This window comes from Xenopus laevis, chromosome 4S, assembly GCF_017654675.1.
Source record: "Xenopus laevis strain J_2021 chromosome 4S, Xenopus_laevis_v10.1, whole genome shotgun sequence".
Lineage (NCBI taxonomy): Eukaryota > Metazoa > Chordata > Amphibia > Anura > Pipidae > Xenopus > Xenopus laevis.
Window position 1 is genome coordinate 55,445,744 of NC_054378.1, and position 16,958 is coordinate 55,462,701.

Below are 16,958 nucleotides of genomic sequence, written 5' to 3' on the forward strand. Positions count from 1 at the left end.
ATATATTTTGCAGCATTGTTGCAGACTGGGTTCTACATGCACCCACTGTAAATGGCCAGTGACATCAATGCAAAAATGAATGACAACTGGTGACAGTCATGGACTTAATGTTTTAATTAAGTCAAGCAAGAACTTAAACTGGAATTTAACCTGGGAAATGAATAATGGACTGTTTGATCAAACTAGAGGGTTTCCTTCAGGGTTCTTCAGTTTCCTCCCACACTTCATAAACATAAAAGTAGGTTGATGGGCTGTAGATAAAATTAAACATAGTTTGTATGAATGCGATTTACTTAGTTTGAGTGACGGAATAGAATAAAAAAAACTTCGAATTTTGAATGTTTTTTTTGGATAATTTGACCATCGAATTGGTTAATTCGACCTTCGACTACGACTTCGAATCGAACGATTCGAACTAAAAATCATTTGACTATACGACCATTCGATAGTCGAATGAACTGTCTCTTTTAGAAAAACTTCGACCCCCTACTTCGCCACCTAAAACCGAGGTGCAATGTTAGCCTATGGGGAAGGTCCCCATAGGCTTCCTAACAATTTTTAGGTCAAAGAAAAATCGCTCGATCGATGGATTAAAATGCTTCGAATCGAACAAAGTCGAAGGATTTACATTCGACCATAAGTAAATCTGCCCCTTACTGACCTATGAAAATATTGCTGTGTTTGACTTTTAGCCATAGTTGCAAGAGTGTTCAGCTAATATCTGATCTAAAGCTCAAATATAAAAAAGGGGGGTTGTGGGTGCACTCCTAAGGCTTTTAGGAGTGAGTGCTACTGACTTGGCCATATAATTAATGCACATTCCCTGGTCCCCTGTCTAAGTAATTCAGTATGTATGCAAGTGCATGTGTTTACAAAAACAGGGGTTTTTAGTTACAAAGTTATGATCATGTAGGGACCTATAGGATCTATTAGGCTCCTATAGAGTTAATCCCCTACCTTTGCTTAAGTTCTCTTTTCCCTTGTTATTGGGCCAAGCCCTTCTAACTGGTAAAGTGTAACATCTACACCTATTGGACAAAGAGTGTAATGACACTCTCCTGCCACACTGCTATATAGTGCTGTGTAGGGAGTGGCCTCTTCCTCTTTGACTCCTGGTGTCTGTGCTGCTAGGTGTTTCCCATTGAGCCTGGGATCACCAAGGCCCCAGTAAAGCATTTACCCCAAAGGGACCTGTACCTTTGGTGTTGAAGTCGGGAACCAGGCAATCCCGTGAATGAGGATTAGCTATCATTAGGGCAGATCTGTAATAGTCTCTCTAGGAGAGAGAGATAGCCAGATTAAGGTAGTATGAGCAGTTCTGTGCTCCACCAAGGAGAATAGCAGGGAGTAGCCTCCCAAAGGCTTCTAAGGTGCCTTTAGTGTAGGGAACTCAGTGATAGGGAATTCAGTTTAGCAGAGCACTGCCTGACCCCTACTTGATCGATCCTGTTTCACATTGGTCGCTGGTCTTTGGGAGTGAGATATTCTTCCTACTGTTTGACTTGAGGAGTGACATCTGTACATGCTGCGTCATCATCAATGCTATCCTTTCTCCTCTGTGATATGCTAACTCCTACTACAACTCCTGCGTGAGTAAACCTGTGGTCAATTGCCTTTGCATATTGTTGTGCTAAATAAACCATCTCACTTGTTTTCACTATCTAAAGAACCTCCTGGCGTCCATTATTCTGTCTTTCACACTAATTAGCCTGTTGGTTGTAGTTTTACACCATCTTAAAGGGGGAGCTTCCATTTAGCGAAGGCTCCGCCCTGAGTGTAGTATCATAGTGTAACCCATGCTCATACACTAGCTGGACTCCCTTAACCCCTAATTGGCGGGATAGGCCAAGAAAGTGTTACAATCATAAAGTTGATAAGCCATTGATTAATTGGCAAAGTCAGTAGCACTTCCATTGTACTTAAACACATTTTAACTTAGGAGTGCACTCACAACCCCTCTTTTTTGTATTTGAAATGCAGCTGGATGCTGTGGCTGAGCTTCATGTGGTTTGTAGCACCCCATACCCACCCCTTTTAACTAATGGTGGTCCAATGTTTTTAACTATGATATCTGCTGCGCCTGCCACCAGGTAACAGTTTTGCACCATTTACACTGATTACTCCTATTACACGCCTTAATTTAGCTTGTCTTTTTTGCTTATTTTTGCTCACACCTATAACCTTACCCTTACCTATACTCACATACATGCATACACACTTTCCACATGTGCACCTACACACATAGGGGCTTCACTAACTTCGAGTGAAGGATTCGAAGGTAAAAAACTTCGAATTTCGAAGTTTTTTTTGGGCTACTTCGACCATCGAATGGGCTACTTCGACCTTCGACTACGACTTCGAATCGAAGGATTCGAAGTAAAAATCGTTCGACTATTCGACCATTCGATAGTCGAAGTACTGTCTCTTTAAAAAAACTTCGACCCCCTAGTTCGCCATCTAAAAGCTACCGAAGTCAATGTTAGCCTATGGGGAAAGTCCCCATAGGCTTGGCTAACTTTTTTTGATGGAAGGATATTCCTTCAATCGTTGGATTTAAATCCTTCGAATCGTTCGATTCGAAGGATTTAATCATTCGATCGAAGGATTTAATCATTCGATCGAAGGAATAATCCTTCGATCGCACTATTTGCACTAAATCCTTCGACTTCGATATTCGAAGTAGAAGGATTTCAATTCCCAGTCGAATATCGAGGGTTAATTAACCCCCGATATTCGACCCTTAGTGAATCAGCCCCATAACTTTACTTTGCCTTTACTATTGTTTTTCCATTATTTCATCGATTTTTAAAAAATGGGCATTGGTTTGGGCAAACTCTCTCTATTAAAAGCTGCAAAAGCTAGTGGCAGGGGAGGATCTAGCCCTCAGACTGAAACCAAGGTTCAAGAGACATTTACTCCAAGTACTGCTACAATGCAGAGAGGTACAAGACTTTTTATACTATGACCAGAGGTAAACAAGTTAGGGGCCACCGTGTGGGGTTTACCTTGATGTGTCTTAAAGTAAGGAAAAGATGCAAAGCGCATCAGAGCTCACCAATCGATGTTTGTCCGTGCAGACGCTGCCTCTGGCAGGATGCTGGCAGCTCCTTGCCGGTGCAGTCTATCCAGGAGTAAGAAATCCCGCTCTCTCGGCGCTGTACTGCAAATCCACTTGGGACATGGACTACATATTTATTTTCAAGACTTCAGCTTTAATATGCGCATTTTAATGATGCAATGTGAAAAGCGGTGAGTGTCTGGGACTTACGCGTTTCTTGCCGCAACTCGGCACTTCGCCAGACGTGGTATGGTGGTTTATCAACTTTATGATCATAACTTTGTAACTAAAAACCCCTGTTATGTAAACACATGCACTTGCATATATACTGAATTACTTATGAGACAGGGCATTGATTAATTGGCCAAGTCAGTAGCACTTCCATTGTGCTTAAACACATTTTAACTTAGCCTTAGGAGTGCACCCACAACCCCCCTTTTTTGTATTTGCACTGTAAAGCTCACACTAGTTAACCATCAAGCTGGATTGCCAGGAGAGCATCTAGGTAATTACACAAATCAGAAAGTAAAATACCACTCTAATTTCAATTTCAGGTTTTGCCATGTGTAGGTGCAAGAAATAACAAAACACACATATCCCCTAATTAAAACAGTAGGCAGAAAGTGGCGTAACTATAGAGGAAGCAGGGGGTCTACTTCAACTATAGCCAAGAACCCCCCTTCCCCAGTCGCTCTCTTACCTACGGCAGGGAAGCAGAGCATATTGGCACTGGGCGGAGTCTGGGAGGGAAGTGGGTGGAGTCTGGGTGGGAAGATTGGGATCGGAGTGGGCTGGGCCCCTCTGAAGATATTTTTGCAGGGGTGGCCCAGCGCACTCTAGATACGCCATGCAGAAAGTATTTTCAGCATAAGCCCTATTAATTGAACTAATGTTGAATAGTAGTAGTAATAGTATATGAAGTAGTATATTGCCCACTTAAATACAACCAGACAAAATCATAGTTTAAACAATTCTAAATATTTAAACAAACAACCCACACCCAAGGTTTGTTCACAAAGCAACCCCTCTGACATCCCAAAATTGGAAATGGTACATACGCTATGTGACCAACAGTTGCCAGGCACCTCTCTGTACAACATCTCATTCTGAAACCAAGGCAAGTCATATAAAGTTAGCCTTCTTTAGCTGCTTTAAAAGCCTTCAGGAAAGGCTTTCCTCTAGATTTTGGGATATAGACGAGGGATTTGTTTCCATTCAGCTGCAAGAACATTAGTGAGGTTAGATACTGATGTTGAGCAATTTGTTTCCCTGTCATTTAACAGATGAATTATTGTTGATCCTATACATCTCCACCTTATTTACTGCTGATAGGGGCAGCTGTATCAGAATTATTTTTTCTAATTTTCTCCAAAAAATTAAAGTGTTTTATAGTAATAAAAATATCATGTATTGTTGCCCTGCACTGGTAACACTGATCTATTTGCTTCAGAAACACTACTATAGTTCATATAAACAAGCTGCTGTGTAGCAATGGCGGAAATTGAAAAAATACTATATGGCGCAGATTAAATAGTGGATAACAGATAACACCATTATGTTCTACAGAGCTTATCAGCTATCTGCTGTGTAACTTGAGCCTTTTCTCCTTTGAATGGCTGTCCCCATTACACAGCAGCTTATTTATATAAATAATAGTAGTGTTTCTAAAGCAAACACAGTAGTTTTGCCAGTGCAGGGAAATGCTACATTATATTTTTGTTACTTTAAAACACTTTCATTTTTTTGATGTTAATGTTCTTTTAAATCGATATGTGCATAATTATACAACTATGTCAGCAATTGGTAAGGACTAAATAACTCCACTAATTAAACTCTTAGCTCTGTGGAGCAGGTATCTCCTTCCTCTTTCTTCCGTAATTACTAAAATCCTATTTTTTCTGATTATTTTATTGAAACAACTTCAACCAAACTCCCATCCACAATATTAACTTATTTATCAATAAAATTATTTTTCAGTGCGGGAAAGATATAAAATATTGATAAAATCATAAACAAACCATTTTTTCAGATTGCACACCCAAAAACCTCAGCATAGAGCATGATCTCTTAAATATTGTCATTTGTTTTTTTCTATTTATTTATATTCGATTATTGTTTTAGGAAAGTAAAATTTTTAAGGAAAGTTAAGGAAATTTCCTATTAAGGAACTCGAAAAGGACAATTTGTAAGAGGACACCCAAGACTAGTTAAAACATGGCAGCATTGAACTCTGAGAAAAAGTAACCAGGGCTGGTCATTTTTAAATTCAATATATTATAATGAAAAAGTGCTTGCCCATTAAGTACTGGATAGACTGTTGTTGTTAGAAGATACTTGACAATAAATATAAATTTTGTTAAGCAAATACTAAGGGGCCGATTCACTAACTTCGAGTGAAGGATTCGGAGGTAAAAAACTTTGAATTTCGAAGTTTTTTTTGGGCTACCATCGAATGGGCTACTTCGATCTTCGACTACGACTACGACTTCGAATCGAAGGATTCGAAGTAAAAATCGTTCGACTATTCGACCATTCGATAGTCGAAGTACTGTCTCTTTAAAAAAAACTTCGACCCCCTAGTTCGCCATCTAAAAGCTACCGAAGTCAATGTTAGCCTATGGGGAAGGTCCCCATAGGCTTGGCTAACTTTTTTTGATCGAAGGATATTCCTTCGATCGTTGGATTAAAATCCTTCGAATCGTTCGATCGAAGGAATAATCCTTCGATCGTTCGATCGAACTATCTGTGCTAAATCCTTCGACTTCGATATTCGAAAACAAAGGATTTTAATTCCTAGTCGAATATCGAGGGTTAATTAACCCTCGATATTCGACCCATAGTGAATCGGCCCCTTAGTGTAAGAATTCAGTAACAAAGGGCAACACAAAAAAACAAATATCAATACAGTTTCAAATGCACTCAAATAAGGTTTTTATAATCTTTCTGTGAAATAAGATGAGTATTAAACAAGTTTTAGGATTTTTTTTTAACATATAAAAAACGTGTTTACGTATAGTACATCTCAATGAACTACAATACCACAATATCTCAAATACAGATATCTGCATAATCTTTATTCTTAGAAATTTAAGAGACAAGGTCAGTCTTTACTACAGATATATTGGAGCTGGAAAGTAATAAATATAAGATTTAAAAAATTGTATATTTTGGTTATTAAAGTTGTAGTGGAAAAGGTCAGATTTTGTACCACATGGTGTTTACTGAAGACTTCATATGAACAGTGTGTAAAAGAAACGGATCCGCACACACACCGATTAATGCAGTCGGGGAATATCCCCTTTTATTCAGCCACCAAACATCAACGTTTCGGGGGGGGAACACCCTTCATCAGGATTGAAGCGTTGATGTTTGGTGGCTGAATAAAAGGGGATATTCCCCGACTGCATTAATCGGTGTGTGTGCGGATCCGTTGCTTTTACACATTGGTTGCTAAGGGACCCGGCCGGGTCAACGGAAGGAACGCACCACCACCTTGCAGGATTGGTGAACTACAGGTGTGCGGTAGGAGAATTACATTGTGTTCATTTGAACAGTAACACACTGCCGCTATTGCACAAACCATGCAACCCTGCGGGTTAAACAGCACAGCTGATTTCAGCACAAAAGGTGTCTATACAGTCCAAACCTTAAAATCTGCCATGTATTGCTGCAACAATGTAATTCTCCTACCGCACACCTGTAGTTCACCAATCCTGCAAGCTGGTGGCACGTTCCTTCCGTTGACCCGGCCGGGTCCCTTAGCAACCAACGTGTAAAAGAAACGGATTCGCACACACACCGATTAGTGCAGTCGGGGATTATCCCCTTTTATTCAGCCACCAAACATCAACGTATCAACGTATTGCTGCAAGACATTCCAGATTTCCATTTCATACTGGCCGTAGCTTTCCATTATTAATTCTGGAAGTAAAAAACAAAGTCCTGACTGATCACCAAAGGTTTTGGATACAAGAAATGTGCTTAAATTATGCTGTTCAAACATCAGCTTTATTAAATTTTCTTTTCTTATAGTTCTGCACCAAGTTAGAGGTAATAATCTGGGCAGCCTTTCTCCTTTCCCGGCTCTGAAATAGTTTAAAGGTTTTGTACTGTGTTAGCCATTGAAAAATGCAGAAAAAGTAAAGTTTGGTGATACCTTTTATTGGTTAACTGAATAAGTAACAATTGTAAGCTTTGGGAGCACACAGGCCCCTTTGTCATGTATTTGGCTGACGAAGAGGCCTCTGTGCTCCGAAAGCTTACATTTGTTAATTATTGAGTTAGCCAATAAAAGGTATCACCAAACTTTACTTTTTCCAGCTCTGAAATGCATTTAATACTCTTTGGCCAGCACTGGACAGGCTGCATTCTAGTTCATGCAGTTGTGCCACTAGTCCTGAGGTATCTTCATTATAAGCATTTTAAGAAGAGTTAATAATGCAATGGAAACGTCCAACAAATGTCTGGAGAAGAAGAATGGAAACAAAAAGTGAATAAAGTCATATACAAAGCCAACTTAAAAACCGTCTTTAAATAAACAAGCCAGCAAAGTGCAATCATTCTTTTCCAGAAATCAGTTTAAATTTCCTCATTGGCTACAGGGTCATCACCATCCACACATCACCTCTTACTTGACTTAAAGCAGATGTAAACCCCCCAAAAAAAATTTTTAATCTGTAAACTGCCTCTTTGAAATCTTTAAACACCTGCCACTCTGGTTGTTCAAAGGTTAGTAGTAAGGTTAAAGCATCCACTTAAAGGAAAACTATACCCCCAAAATGAATACTTAAGCAACAGATAGTTTATATCAAACTGAATGACATATTAAAGAATCTTACCAAACTGGAATATATATTTACATAAATATTGCCCTTTTACATCTCTTGCCTTGAACCACCATTTCGTGACTCTATCTGTGCTGCCTCAGAGATCACCTGACCAGAAATACTACAACTCTAACTGTAACAGGAAGAAGTGAGGAAGCAAAAGGCAGAACTCTGTCTGTTAATTGGCTCATGTGATCTTACATGTGGTTTGTATGTGTGCGCAGTGAATCGTACGATCTCAGGGGGCGGCCCTTATTTTTTAAAATGGCAATTTTCTATTTATGATTACCTAATGGCACATACTACTAAAAAAGTATATTATTATGATAATGCCTCATTTACATGAAGCAGGGTTTTACACATGAGCTGTTTTACTCAGTATCTTTTAATAGAGACCTACATTGTTTGGGGGGTATAGTTTTCCTTTAAACACTTCCTTCTCCTCCTCTAACCCACTCAGGGCCCCACTCCCTTGGGGATTTACTTTGGCTGTTGGCTACTGAGCATGAATAGAAAGTGAGCGAGTGAGTTTTATTGTGGAGAGTTCTAAATACACACTTTGATGATTCTGCCCCTGAATCTTTGCAAGTGTGTTGTTTGCAGATGTAAATGTCACTGATGATGTGTCAGAGGGAAAATGGCTGCCATGTGAAAGATGCTATTTGTCTTAGAAAAATGTGATGGTGCTGGCAAAATGAGGGGATATAAGTAGTGCAACTGATGCAGCTTGGGTGGGGGAGATGTGCCCAACTTATATAAATGGCACAAGGCACAGCAAAACTCATTGATAAACTTCTTCATCTATTTGACCAAATATATTTATTCTGGCCAGATGCATGCTCTGTCTTCTCTAAGGGGGTTATTTATTAAAATCTGAAAAGTCCTCACTATTTTCTGAAAACTACTGATTAAATCTGCACAGACTCCCCCCCCCCATTTATAAATGCATTTTTGTGGAATTTTCTTGTGCAGGAAAAAACTCAATAAAATCGTGAAAAAATCAGAATCCGAAACCTCCGACATTTTTCGGATTTCACGCCCAAAACATACAACTTTTTTGGATTTGATGCCCGAAACAACAAAATCATCAGATTATTGAACGTATATCAACAGGACATCTGCCATTGACTTCTACATGGACTATAGACACCTTTGGAATTTAATAAATCTTGAAAAATGCATTTTTATCTACGAAAAATTGTGTTTTTCCCATTTTCTGACCAGAAAAAATTGGACTTTAATAAATACCCCCCTAACGGGAGAATGTAATAACATTCGGTAACAAAAAACGATTCGCAATGTGAAACGTTATGCCTTTGCGTGAACAAATTTTGCTTTGTGAGAATTTAATAAAGCTTTTGCGAACCCTGAAACTGTTTACCGACCACTTCTGACAGTGGAAGATCGAATTTTATAGTTTGCACCAATGCGCAGCAAATGTAATAAAACCTCTTACTGAAAAAAGTCGTTATGTTTGCTCCAAAAGATCACAACTCCTTCAAGCACTTCTTAAGAGTGCGCAATTAAAATTCGCAATGCACAATTAAAATTCGCAACGCACATTTAAAATTCGCAATGCAATAACAGTTTAAGGAACAATATTACATTCCGAGATACGGATTCTTATTCTTATTGGTGCGAATTGTTTTGCTCTTTGCGACTTTTATTTTATTTCCCGGTGTCTAAACTAAAAGAATTCCCATTATTTAAATGAAATCACCAGGAAATCAGAACCCCCCCCCCAAGCCTGGATTCTGAGCTAAAAAGTTCAGCCACTAAAGGGTAATTTTATGTTGCTTTGATAGATTCCGTGCTACATGAGGATGGAAATAATTTTATGCTAAAAAATGAACTTTAATTAATTACCACAAGGCAATAATTACTTAATAATATTGTCTTTGCAATCTCTGGATTTTCTGGACTGTCAAAGTTGAAAAGTTGAGAGCCAAATCCAAAATAATGAGTTCCCATCTTAGGCAGGTCCGTCACATTGGCATCGGCACTGAAAACAGTTTGTCAGCCCTCTCGGTAAGTCTTTGGTGAAAGTTCCATTCTGCTACCCTAACAAAAAATGGTGGTTGTGACAGGATTATGACAGTAATGTATGCGATTTCAGCAGCAGTTATTATTTTAGCATGCAAGAAGTAAAAACTAGCATTTTAAGCAAGGGAGGCTTAATATTACATTATGAAGTACTGAAAAAGGCAATCACAGATTCAGTTACATAGCAAGAACTACAACAAAAATATAGATGATACATAAAGATCCTCTCGAAAATCCTCTTGAATATAATCCACTTGCAAATGCCAATTTTTAAACTCCAATGTCAAATGAACTTTTAAGTAATCAACCATTTAACAGACACACATCCATCTTGCCCATATACAGGCCATTATGTGCAACAGCGCTGGACCAAACTGTTCTCATTTATAAAACAACAACATTTTTAATCAAGATATAAGGATGTTGCTTAGACTTATTTTTGCTTTCATTATGCAATAAAAACTTGGATGGACATCCCCATAAGACTGCCCTGAAGTAGGCACAATATAAGGAAAAGTTTTGCCTGTGTACATTTTCCTCCCGAGAGATATCTATACAATAGAACTTCAGTTTTGCAAAAATCAACACCCTGTGAGTATCCTAGCACTGGCAGGGGGCAATGTTTTTAAAAAAATAAAAACTACTGTTACCAACTGGAGTATGTGGTAGCTTAGCCTGCCCCTCTGGTTGGGGACAATATTTTTGCCCAACAGGTATATATTTTCCCCAAAAAGGGATGCTCTACATAAACATTTATTATTTGCTGGAGTGTGCCAGAAACACAACACAATACAAAGAAGAAATAAGGATAAAAGAAGGAATAAATACATTATTGCTCTCCCTCCACATAAGTGTTTAGCATGAACTTTGTTGGTGTCTAAATCTTCTAACCCAGACTGTTGCAATTACCCCTACTTCTCAGTTAAGACATAAGAAGACTATGAACCCTGCCCAGCTATGGAGAGATTTAGTTACTGCTTTTTTTCCCATTCTGGTTTCTTGTATTTAGTTGCACGTCTCTGCACTTTCTCCAACTCATTTATATCCCTCTTTGGACTGGATTCCAAAACTGCACTGCATACTCCAATTAAGGCCTTACCAGCAGGGCTGGAACTAGGGGTAGGCACGTGCCTAGGGCGCAAAGCTTGGGGGGGGCGATTGGCACTTACCTTTCACTGCTGCCTACCCCAGTCTGGTCTGCTGAGTCCGGCTCGTTGCGAGTGTTTGCATGCATGTGCGCATGTACGTGACGTAAGGGGGATGACGCGGTGGGACAGCGCGCATGCCCTTTTTTATGCAAGACAGAACTTTTTTTGGTTTAGTGGCCACAGAATGACACTGCCCAGAATAAGACAACTTGTTATCTACAAAAACCCCAAGATCTTTCTCATTTAAGGAAACTCCCAACACACTGCCATTTAGTGTATAACTTGCATTTATATTATTTTTGCATTTATCAACATTGCGTGCAAGCCATAGGAACACAGAACCCAAAAGGAGAAGGACGCATGTGACGGGAGTCCCCGCCGGAAGCATGGCGGGCGCCCCCGCATGCACAGGGGAAAGCCACTGGACCACCAGGGTAAGCGTCCATCACTAGACCACCAGGGAAACCTTTCCTTACATTACCCCCCCTCTAGGAGAAGCCACTGGACCCTCAAGCTTACAAGGAGACCTGGGATGGGACTGTCTCCTAAGGTGGTCAACCCTGGCATCAGATTTGACCAGACTTTTCACCAAAACTGAAGGACATGATTGCTGGTGGACCTGTATGGCTGGTTTTAACACAGAAACATGAAACAGGTTAGATAACATAAATATCTCAGGTAACTCAAGACGGACAGAGGTTGGGTTCAAAATTTCCACAATAGGGTATGGACCTGTAAATCTGGGCCCCTGCTTAAGAGATGGAATTTTAAGATTGGTATTCCCTGTGGATAGCCAAACCAAGTCCCCAACCTGAAATTTGGATACTTCCCTATGGGTCTTATCGGCTGCTCTTTCCTGAGTGGATGTAACTGCCGATAGGGAACTATGTACCCCAGAACGAGACTTAGAGCAATGCTCAACAGAAGGGAGTTTCTCTAGGGAAGTAACTGCTACAATTAAAGTTGAAGCTAGACCTGAATCTTTGCACTTGGAAAGTCCACGTCCGAAGCATGGCCACCAGGGAAACCTTTCCTTATAGTAACTGCTCACTACCGTCTGCCTAAGCAGCACAATCTTTTAGATAAGGAGGATAGCATGTGTGAGTGTGGCTGCAAGTTTTGCATCCAGGCTTGTGGAGCCATAGTTTGCCAATGACTGTAGTGGGATAGCACCTCCAGTATATGGCATAAAATCCAAGAACCACACTACAGTATAAAAATAAGTGCATTTTACTTTATGTTGTAGCAATGTCCAACTACAGTCGTTTTTTTTTTTTTAAAGGTATTTATTTATTCACATTTAAAACATAGCACACAACATAAAAGTATATGTCAGGTAACATAGGCAGTGATCATAATACTTCGAGGTCTCGCAGGACCCCTAAAGTGCAGCGTAGCAAAGAGCACTCCATACATTTGTTAGTTTATCTCAGCATGATACAATCATACATGTAAACAACAAAATCCCCAATCGGTCACACAGGGCCAGAGCACACCACCCCCCAGGCGAAACAATATGATAGAGCAGAACAAGATCATAAAGCAGAAGGCATCCCTAAGGAGTTACATCATCATGTGCCTCTAGCCACGGTCCCCAAATTTTATCAAATTTTTGGGGGCAGTGCCTAGCTAAGTACGTTAGCTTTATAACTGGAAGCCGATCATTAACCAGTTTTTGCCATTGCTTGACTGTCGGGGGCAGGGGGCTCATCCATTTGATGGCTATCTGTTTTTTGGCATAGAATAGTAGAGTGCGCAGCAAGCATCTGGTTTTGACGAGGGGCGCTAGGGCTTCTACTACTCCTAAGAGACAAACCTCTGGTGCAAGTACCCCAGGAAGCAGGACCACATCGGAGAGGTGAGAAACCACCCTTGCCCAGTAACTGTTGATCAAAGGGCAAGACCATAATAAGTGAAAGAAATCTGCGTCCGGTCGCCCACATTTGGGACAGTCAGCATCAGAGTTTCTACCCATGGCCTTAAGCCTAAGTGGCGTAATATAAGTGCAGTGCATTATCCTAAATTGTACCATTTTATCTTTAGTGGAAATCAGAAAACTGTAGATCTCGCTAGTTGCCTCCTCCCACACATCATCCTCCAGATTGGGAATAAGCGTGTCCCACTTAGTTCTGGCTTTAGCAAAGGGGCTACCCGTGGAAGTTACTAATATTCGATACAGGCTAGATACTAGTAAGCGCCCAAGCCCTTTGTGGGCAGTTCAGTGTGGGTGGGAGCTCTGGCGTGTCCTTGACCCTCCTATATGGAGCATTACAAATAGCCTCAAACGAACCTGCCAGAGTGGCATGCAATGCGGTCAATGGGTTCTCAGGTTCAGGGTTGAACCCATTGTGGATGAAAGACAGTTGGCTCGCAAGGTAATAGAGCCTAAGGTGGGGGAGGGCCAATCCTCCTTTATCTATTGGGGCCAGAAGAGTCAACTTATTAACCCTGGGAGGTTTATGTGCCCAGATAAAAGAGAAAAGAACGGTGTCAATTCGCTGAAAAACCTGTTGGGGGATCCATATCGGGGCATTTTGTAGGAAATAAAGGAATTTCGGCAAATATATCATTTTGAAAAGATTCACCCTACCCCACACTGTTAATGGGAGATTTATCCATTGAGCGACTACACTTTTGAATTTGGTTAGCACCGGGTCAATGTTCTTGGCCACATAGTCTAAAGCATTGTTGGAAACCTGAACACCCAAATACCTGAACTGGGACACCCAACACAGTCCCTGAATGTCACCCTCCCTCTGATCAGTTTCTAATGTAAAGAGGATAGATTTGCTCTTATTTATGATTAGGCCACTATAGATACCAAATCGATCTGCCAAGTCAAGAGCATGCCTAAGAGAGTCCTGCGGGTCGGCCAGGAATAGGAGGAGATCGTCCGCATACAATGCGATTTTTTCTTCCACTCTCCCACATTGAAAGCCCACGATCCTCTCAGATTGCCGAATCATTAAAGCATAGGGTTCTATTGCCAAGGCGAATAATAGGGGGGAAAGTGGGCAACCTTGTCTAGTCCCTCGGAACAAGGAGAATTTCCTGGAAAGAGTGTTATTGACCCGGACCTGTGCGACTGGAGCCCGATAGAGTAGCTGGAGCCATCCTATAAAGTTCTGTCCTATACCAAATCTCTCCAATACATTCCAGAGATATGGCCACTCAACCGAATCAAATGCTTTAGTGGCATCAAGTGCAGCCACAAGTCTAGAGCCCTGATTTGTATGAGAGGTTTGTAGGTGGGAGAATAGCCTGCGTAGATTCATAGAGGTGCTCTTATTGGGCATAAAACCGGTTTGATCTGGGTGTACAATCGAGGATATTACTTTATTGAGGCGACTAGATAGTATTTTTGCAAGTATTTTTACATCGGTATTTATTAGAGAAATAGGACGGTACGAGTCGCACAGGTCCGGGTCTTTCCCCTCCTTTAATATAAGAACAATTAGAGCTGAGTAAAAGGAATGGGGGAGAGAACCTATTTCGGGCGCTCCTAGAAGCGTGGCATGTAGGTGAGGGGCGAGTTGGTCTCTAAGTAGCCGGTACCAAGCGACTGGTAGACCATCCAAGCCTGGGGTTTTCCCAGAGGGGAGACTACCAATGGCTTCTGTAACCTCCTCAAGGGTAATTGGTCCATCTAAATAAAGGGCCTCCTCCCTGGTAAGTCTTGGAAAGGGAATATGTTGCAGGAATTGTTGCAAGTCAAGATCTGAGTATTGCACCTGTGAGGAGTATAGTTTTTCAAAGTAATTAGAGAAGGTGTTTGCTATTTCGGTCGAGTCTGTTACATATGTACCCGCCGGGGTTTAAATTCTGGGGATCAGCGTAGTCGACTGGGCTGCTTTAGCAAGGTATGCTAGGGTCCTACCATTCCTATCCCCCTGGTCAAATATTCTTTGTGCTGCATAGAGCAATTTTTTCCTGGTCATAGCTACCTGTGCAAGTTCTAGATTCCTCTGCGCTGCAATCAGCGATCGATGAGTAGCATCGTCATTTAACTCACAGTAAGCTTTCTCAGCCGTTTGGACCATGCCCTCAGCCTCGACCATAGTTTGTTTGGCTAGGGTGCGTACTTTGGAGATGGCCGAAATAAGCAGGCCTCTGGCGGAGGCCTTAGACGCCTCCCAGACTATGTTCGAGTTCAGTCGTTTCCTTTTGTTTTTACACTACCCTATGGAACATTAAAATATTTTGACTGTGATCAAACCTAGTAGCAAGTGATTCACACAATGGTATTAGAAAACAGTATTCAAGGCCTACATATTTAGCAAAAAAAGCACTATCATTTGTTGGACACAGGGCCACCACCATTAATCATGGGGTGCCTGGCACCTATTGCTGCGGCAGAGCAATGCCCTGTGCATCATTGACACTGGAGTACATGACATGATGCAGGGGCTTTAATTATGCCCATTTTAAGATGCTTCACCAATAGGTTCCCCCACCGCTTGCACCCAACCCCCCCCCCCGCTGCACTCAAAATCCTTTTACCTACCTGCTGCTCTCAGTTTCATCTGATGGCTCTGCTTCTTCAGTCTCATTGTAATCTCTAGGACTGGGAACTGGGTGGGCAGTTGCTTGTTGGTGATCATCAAAGAGTCCACTAGCCAGTACAGTTACAGTAAGCCTTTAAACGATGACTTGCATGTGAGTCACTACTGCAATTTATGCTCTATTTAACATTGTTATGGCATGAGCTCAGGTTTATTAGGTCAAGTCATCGGCATAGAGTCTTTATTCTAGTACATTTGACATTTAATTTTAAACAGATTTCTAAAAAAAAAAATCATAAGCTTAGCAAAGTATATAATTATCATAATGGAAAATAAGGAAGAAATAAATATTTGTTAGGAGGGTTTCCAGCTATATTCCAAGCTCTGTGAGGAATTGACTAGGGAAAATATGCACCTTTATTAAAATCTTTCCCAACAGTCACTGTATTTCATTAAACTGCAAATATTGCTTTACAGGGTGATCATATTTCTGATATAAACCAAGATGCCTAGCATGGATTTTATTACCATATTTAATGTAAACACTTCAGGGTCTAAGCCTGTGTGGTCCTTAAGGAAGCCCTTTGATAGTATACAGTGAAGTTTAGAATATTTTTTCATTATCATTTTATCAACCAAAAAATAGTGGAAGGTTGTGTTCTGTGCTTAACAGTATTTAGGAAACACTGCCAAGATGGGTATGTCTTAAACTGCTTCGAATTTTGAATTGATCAGCAAGGATACCATCCAGACTGTGTAAATTATACACATTTGATGCCTCATCAGAAATGCAGTTCATTATTCAGACCTCAGCACTGCTTGATCTAATACAATTAATAGGATCAGCAGATCATTCCAGTTATGTAAATAACACTGGTATTGGCTTCTTTATACTATGATCTCTTTATTCCTTCACTGATGCACACTTCCTCATTGCACAAAACCCTGCCTATTTTCAGGGCCTAAAATCAATGCCATCAAGAGGCATGCAATCTTCTTTTGGGCTCTTGCATTTATGACACTTTATTAATTCTGAGAAACATATTAGTGTGGCATTTTTATATATTAAAACTAACACAGAAACAAAATCCATTCCTGCCTACAGGCACTACCTTTGCTAGTAATATATATCACTGTTGCAGGACCAAAGCTACAGATTGTTTTTCCAACAGTCTAAACTGAACTCTGTCTTCCTGCTCTTTTTCTATTGCAACCACTTTGTTATAACTTGCAAATTATATAGGCCTATATTGTTTTACTGTTCCGGCAAGAAGTAATGTAAATGAAGTTCACTGGACAACCTAGTGACTCACAGCAACCCAGTGGCAGGCCTCCAAATATATCCTTGAAGCTAATTCACCATAATCTTCTGTGCTGGAAA

At 40.6% G+C, this 16,958-nt stretch overlaps 1 protein-coding gene across 2 annotated transcripts in view; it reads right to left on the reverse strand.

Annotated features, from left to right (window-relative positions):
* Positions 1–15,675, reverse strand: part of ndrg4.S (NDRG family member 4 S homeolog) — a 90,767-nt gene extending 75,092 nt beyond the window's left edge. Inside the window, exon 1 of one of the 2 annotated variants that reach the window (XM_041591371.1) lies at positions 15,580–15,675. In XM_041591371.1, the coding sequence (XP_041447305.1) occupies positions 15,580–15,625 (46 nt within the window). In that variant the 5' untranslated portion in view covers positions 15,626–15,675. The remainder of the gene's footprint in view (positions 1–15,579) is intronic. The other variant, XM_041591373.1, reaches the window with a different exon arrangement.
* Between the last annotated feature and the right edge of the window lie 1,283 nt (positions 15,676–16,958).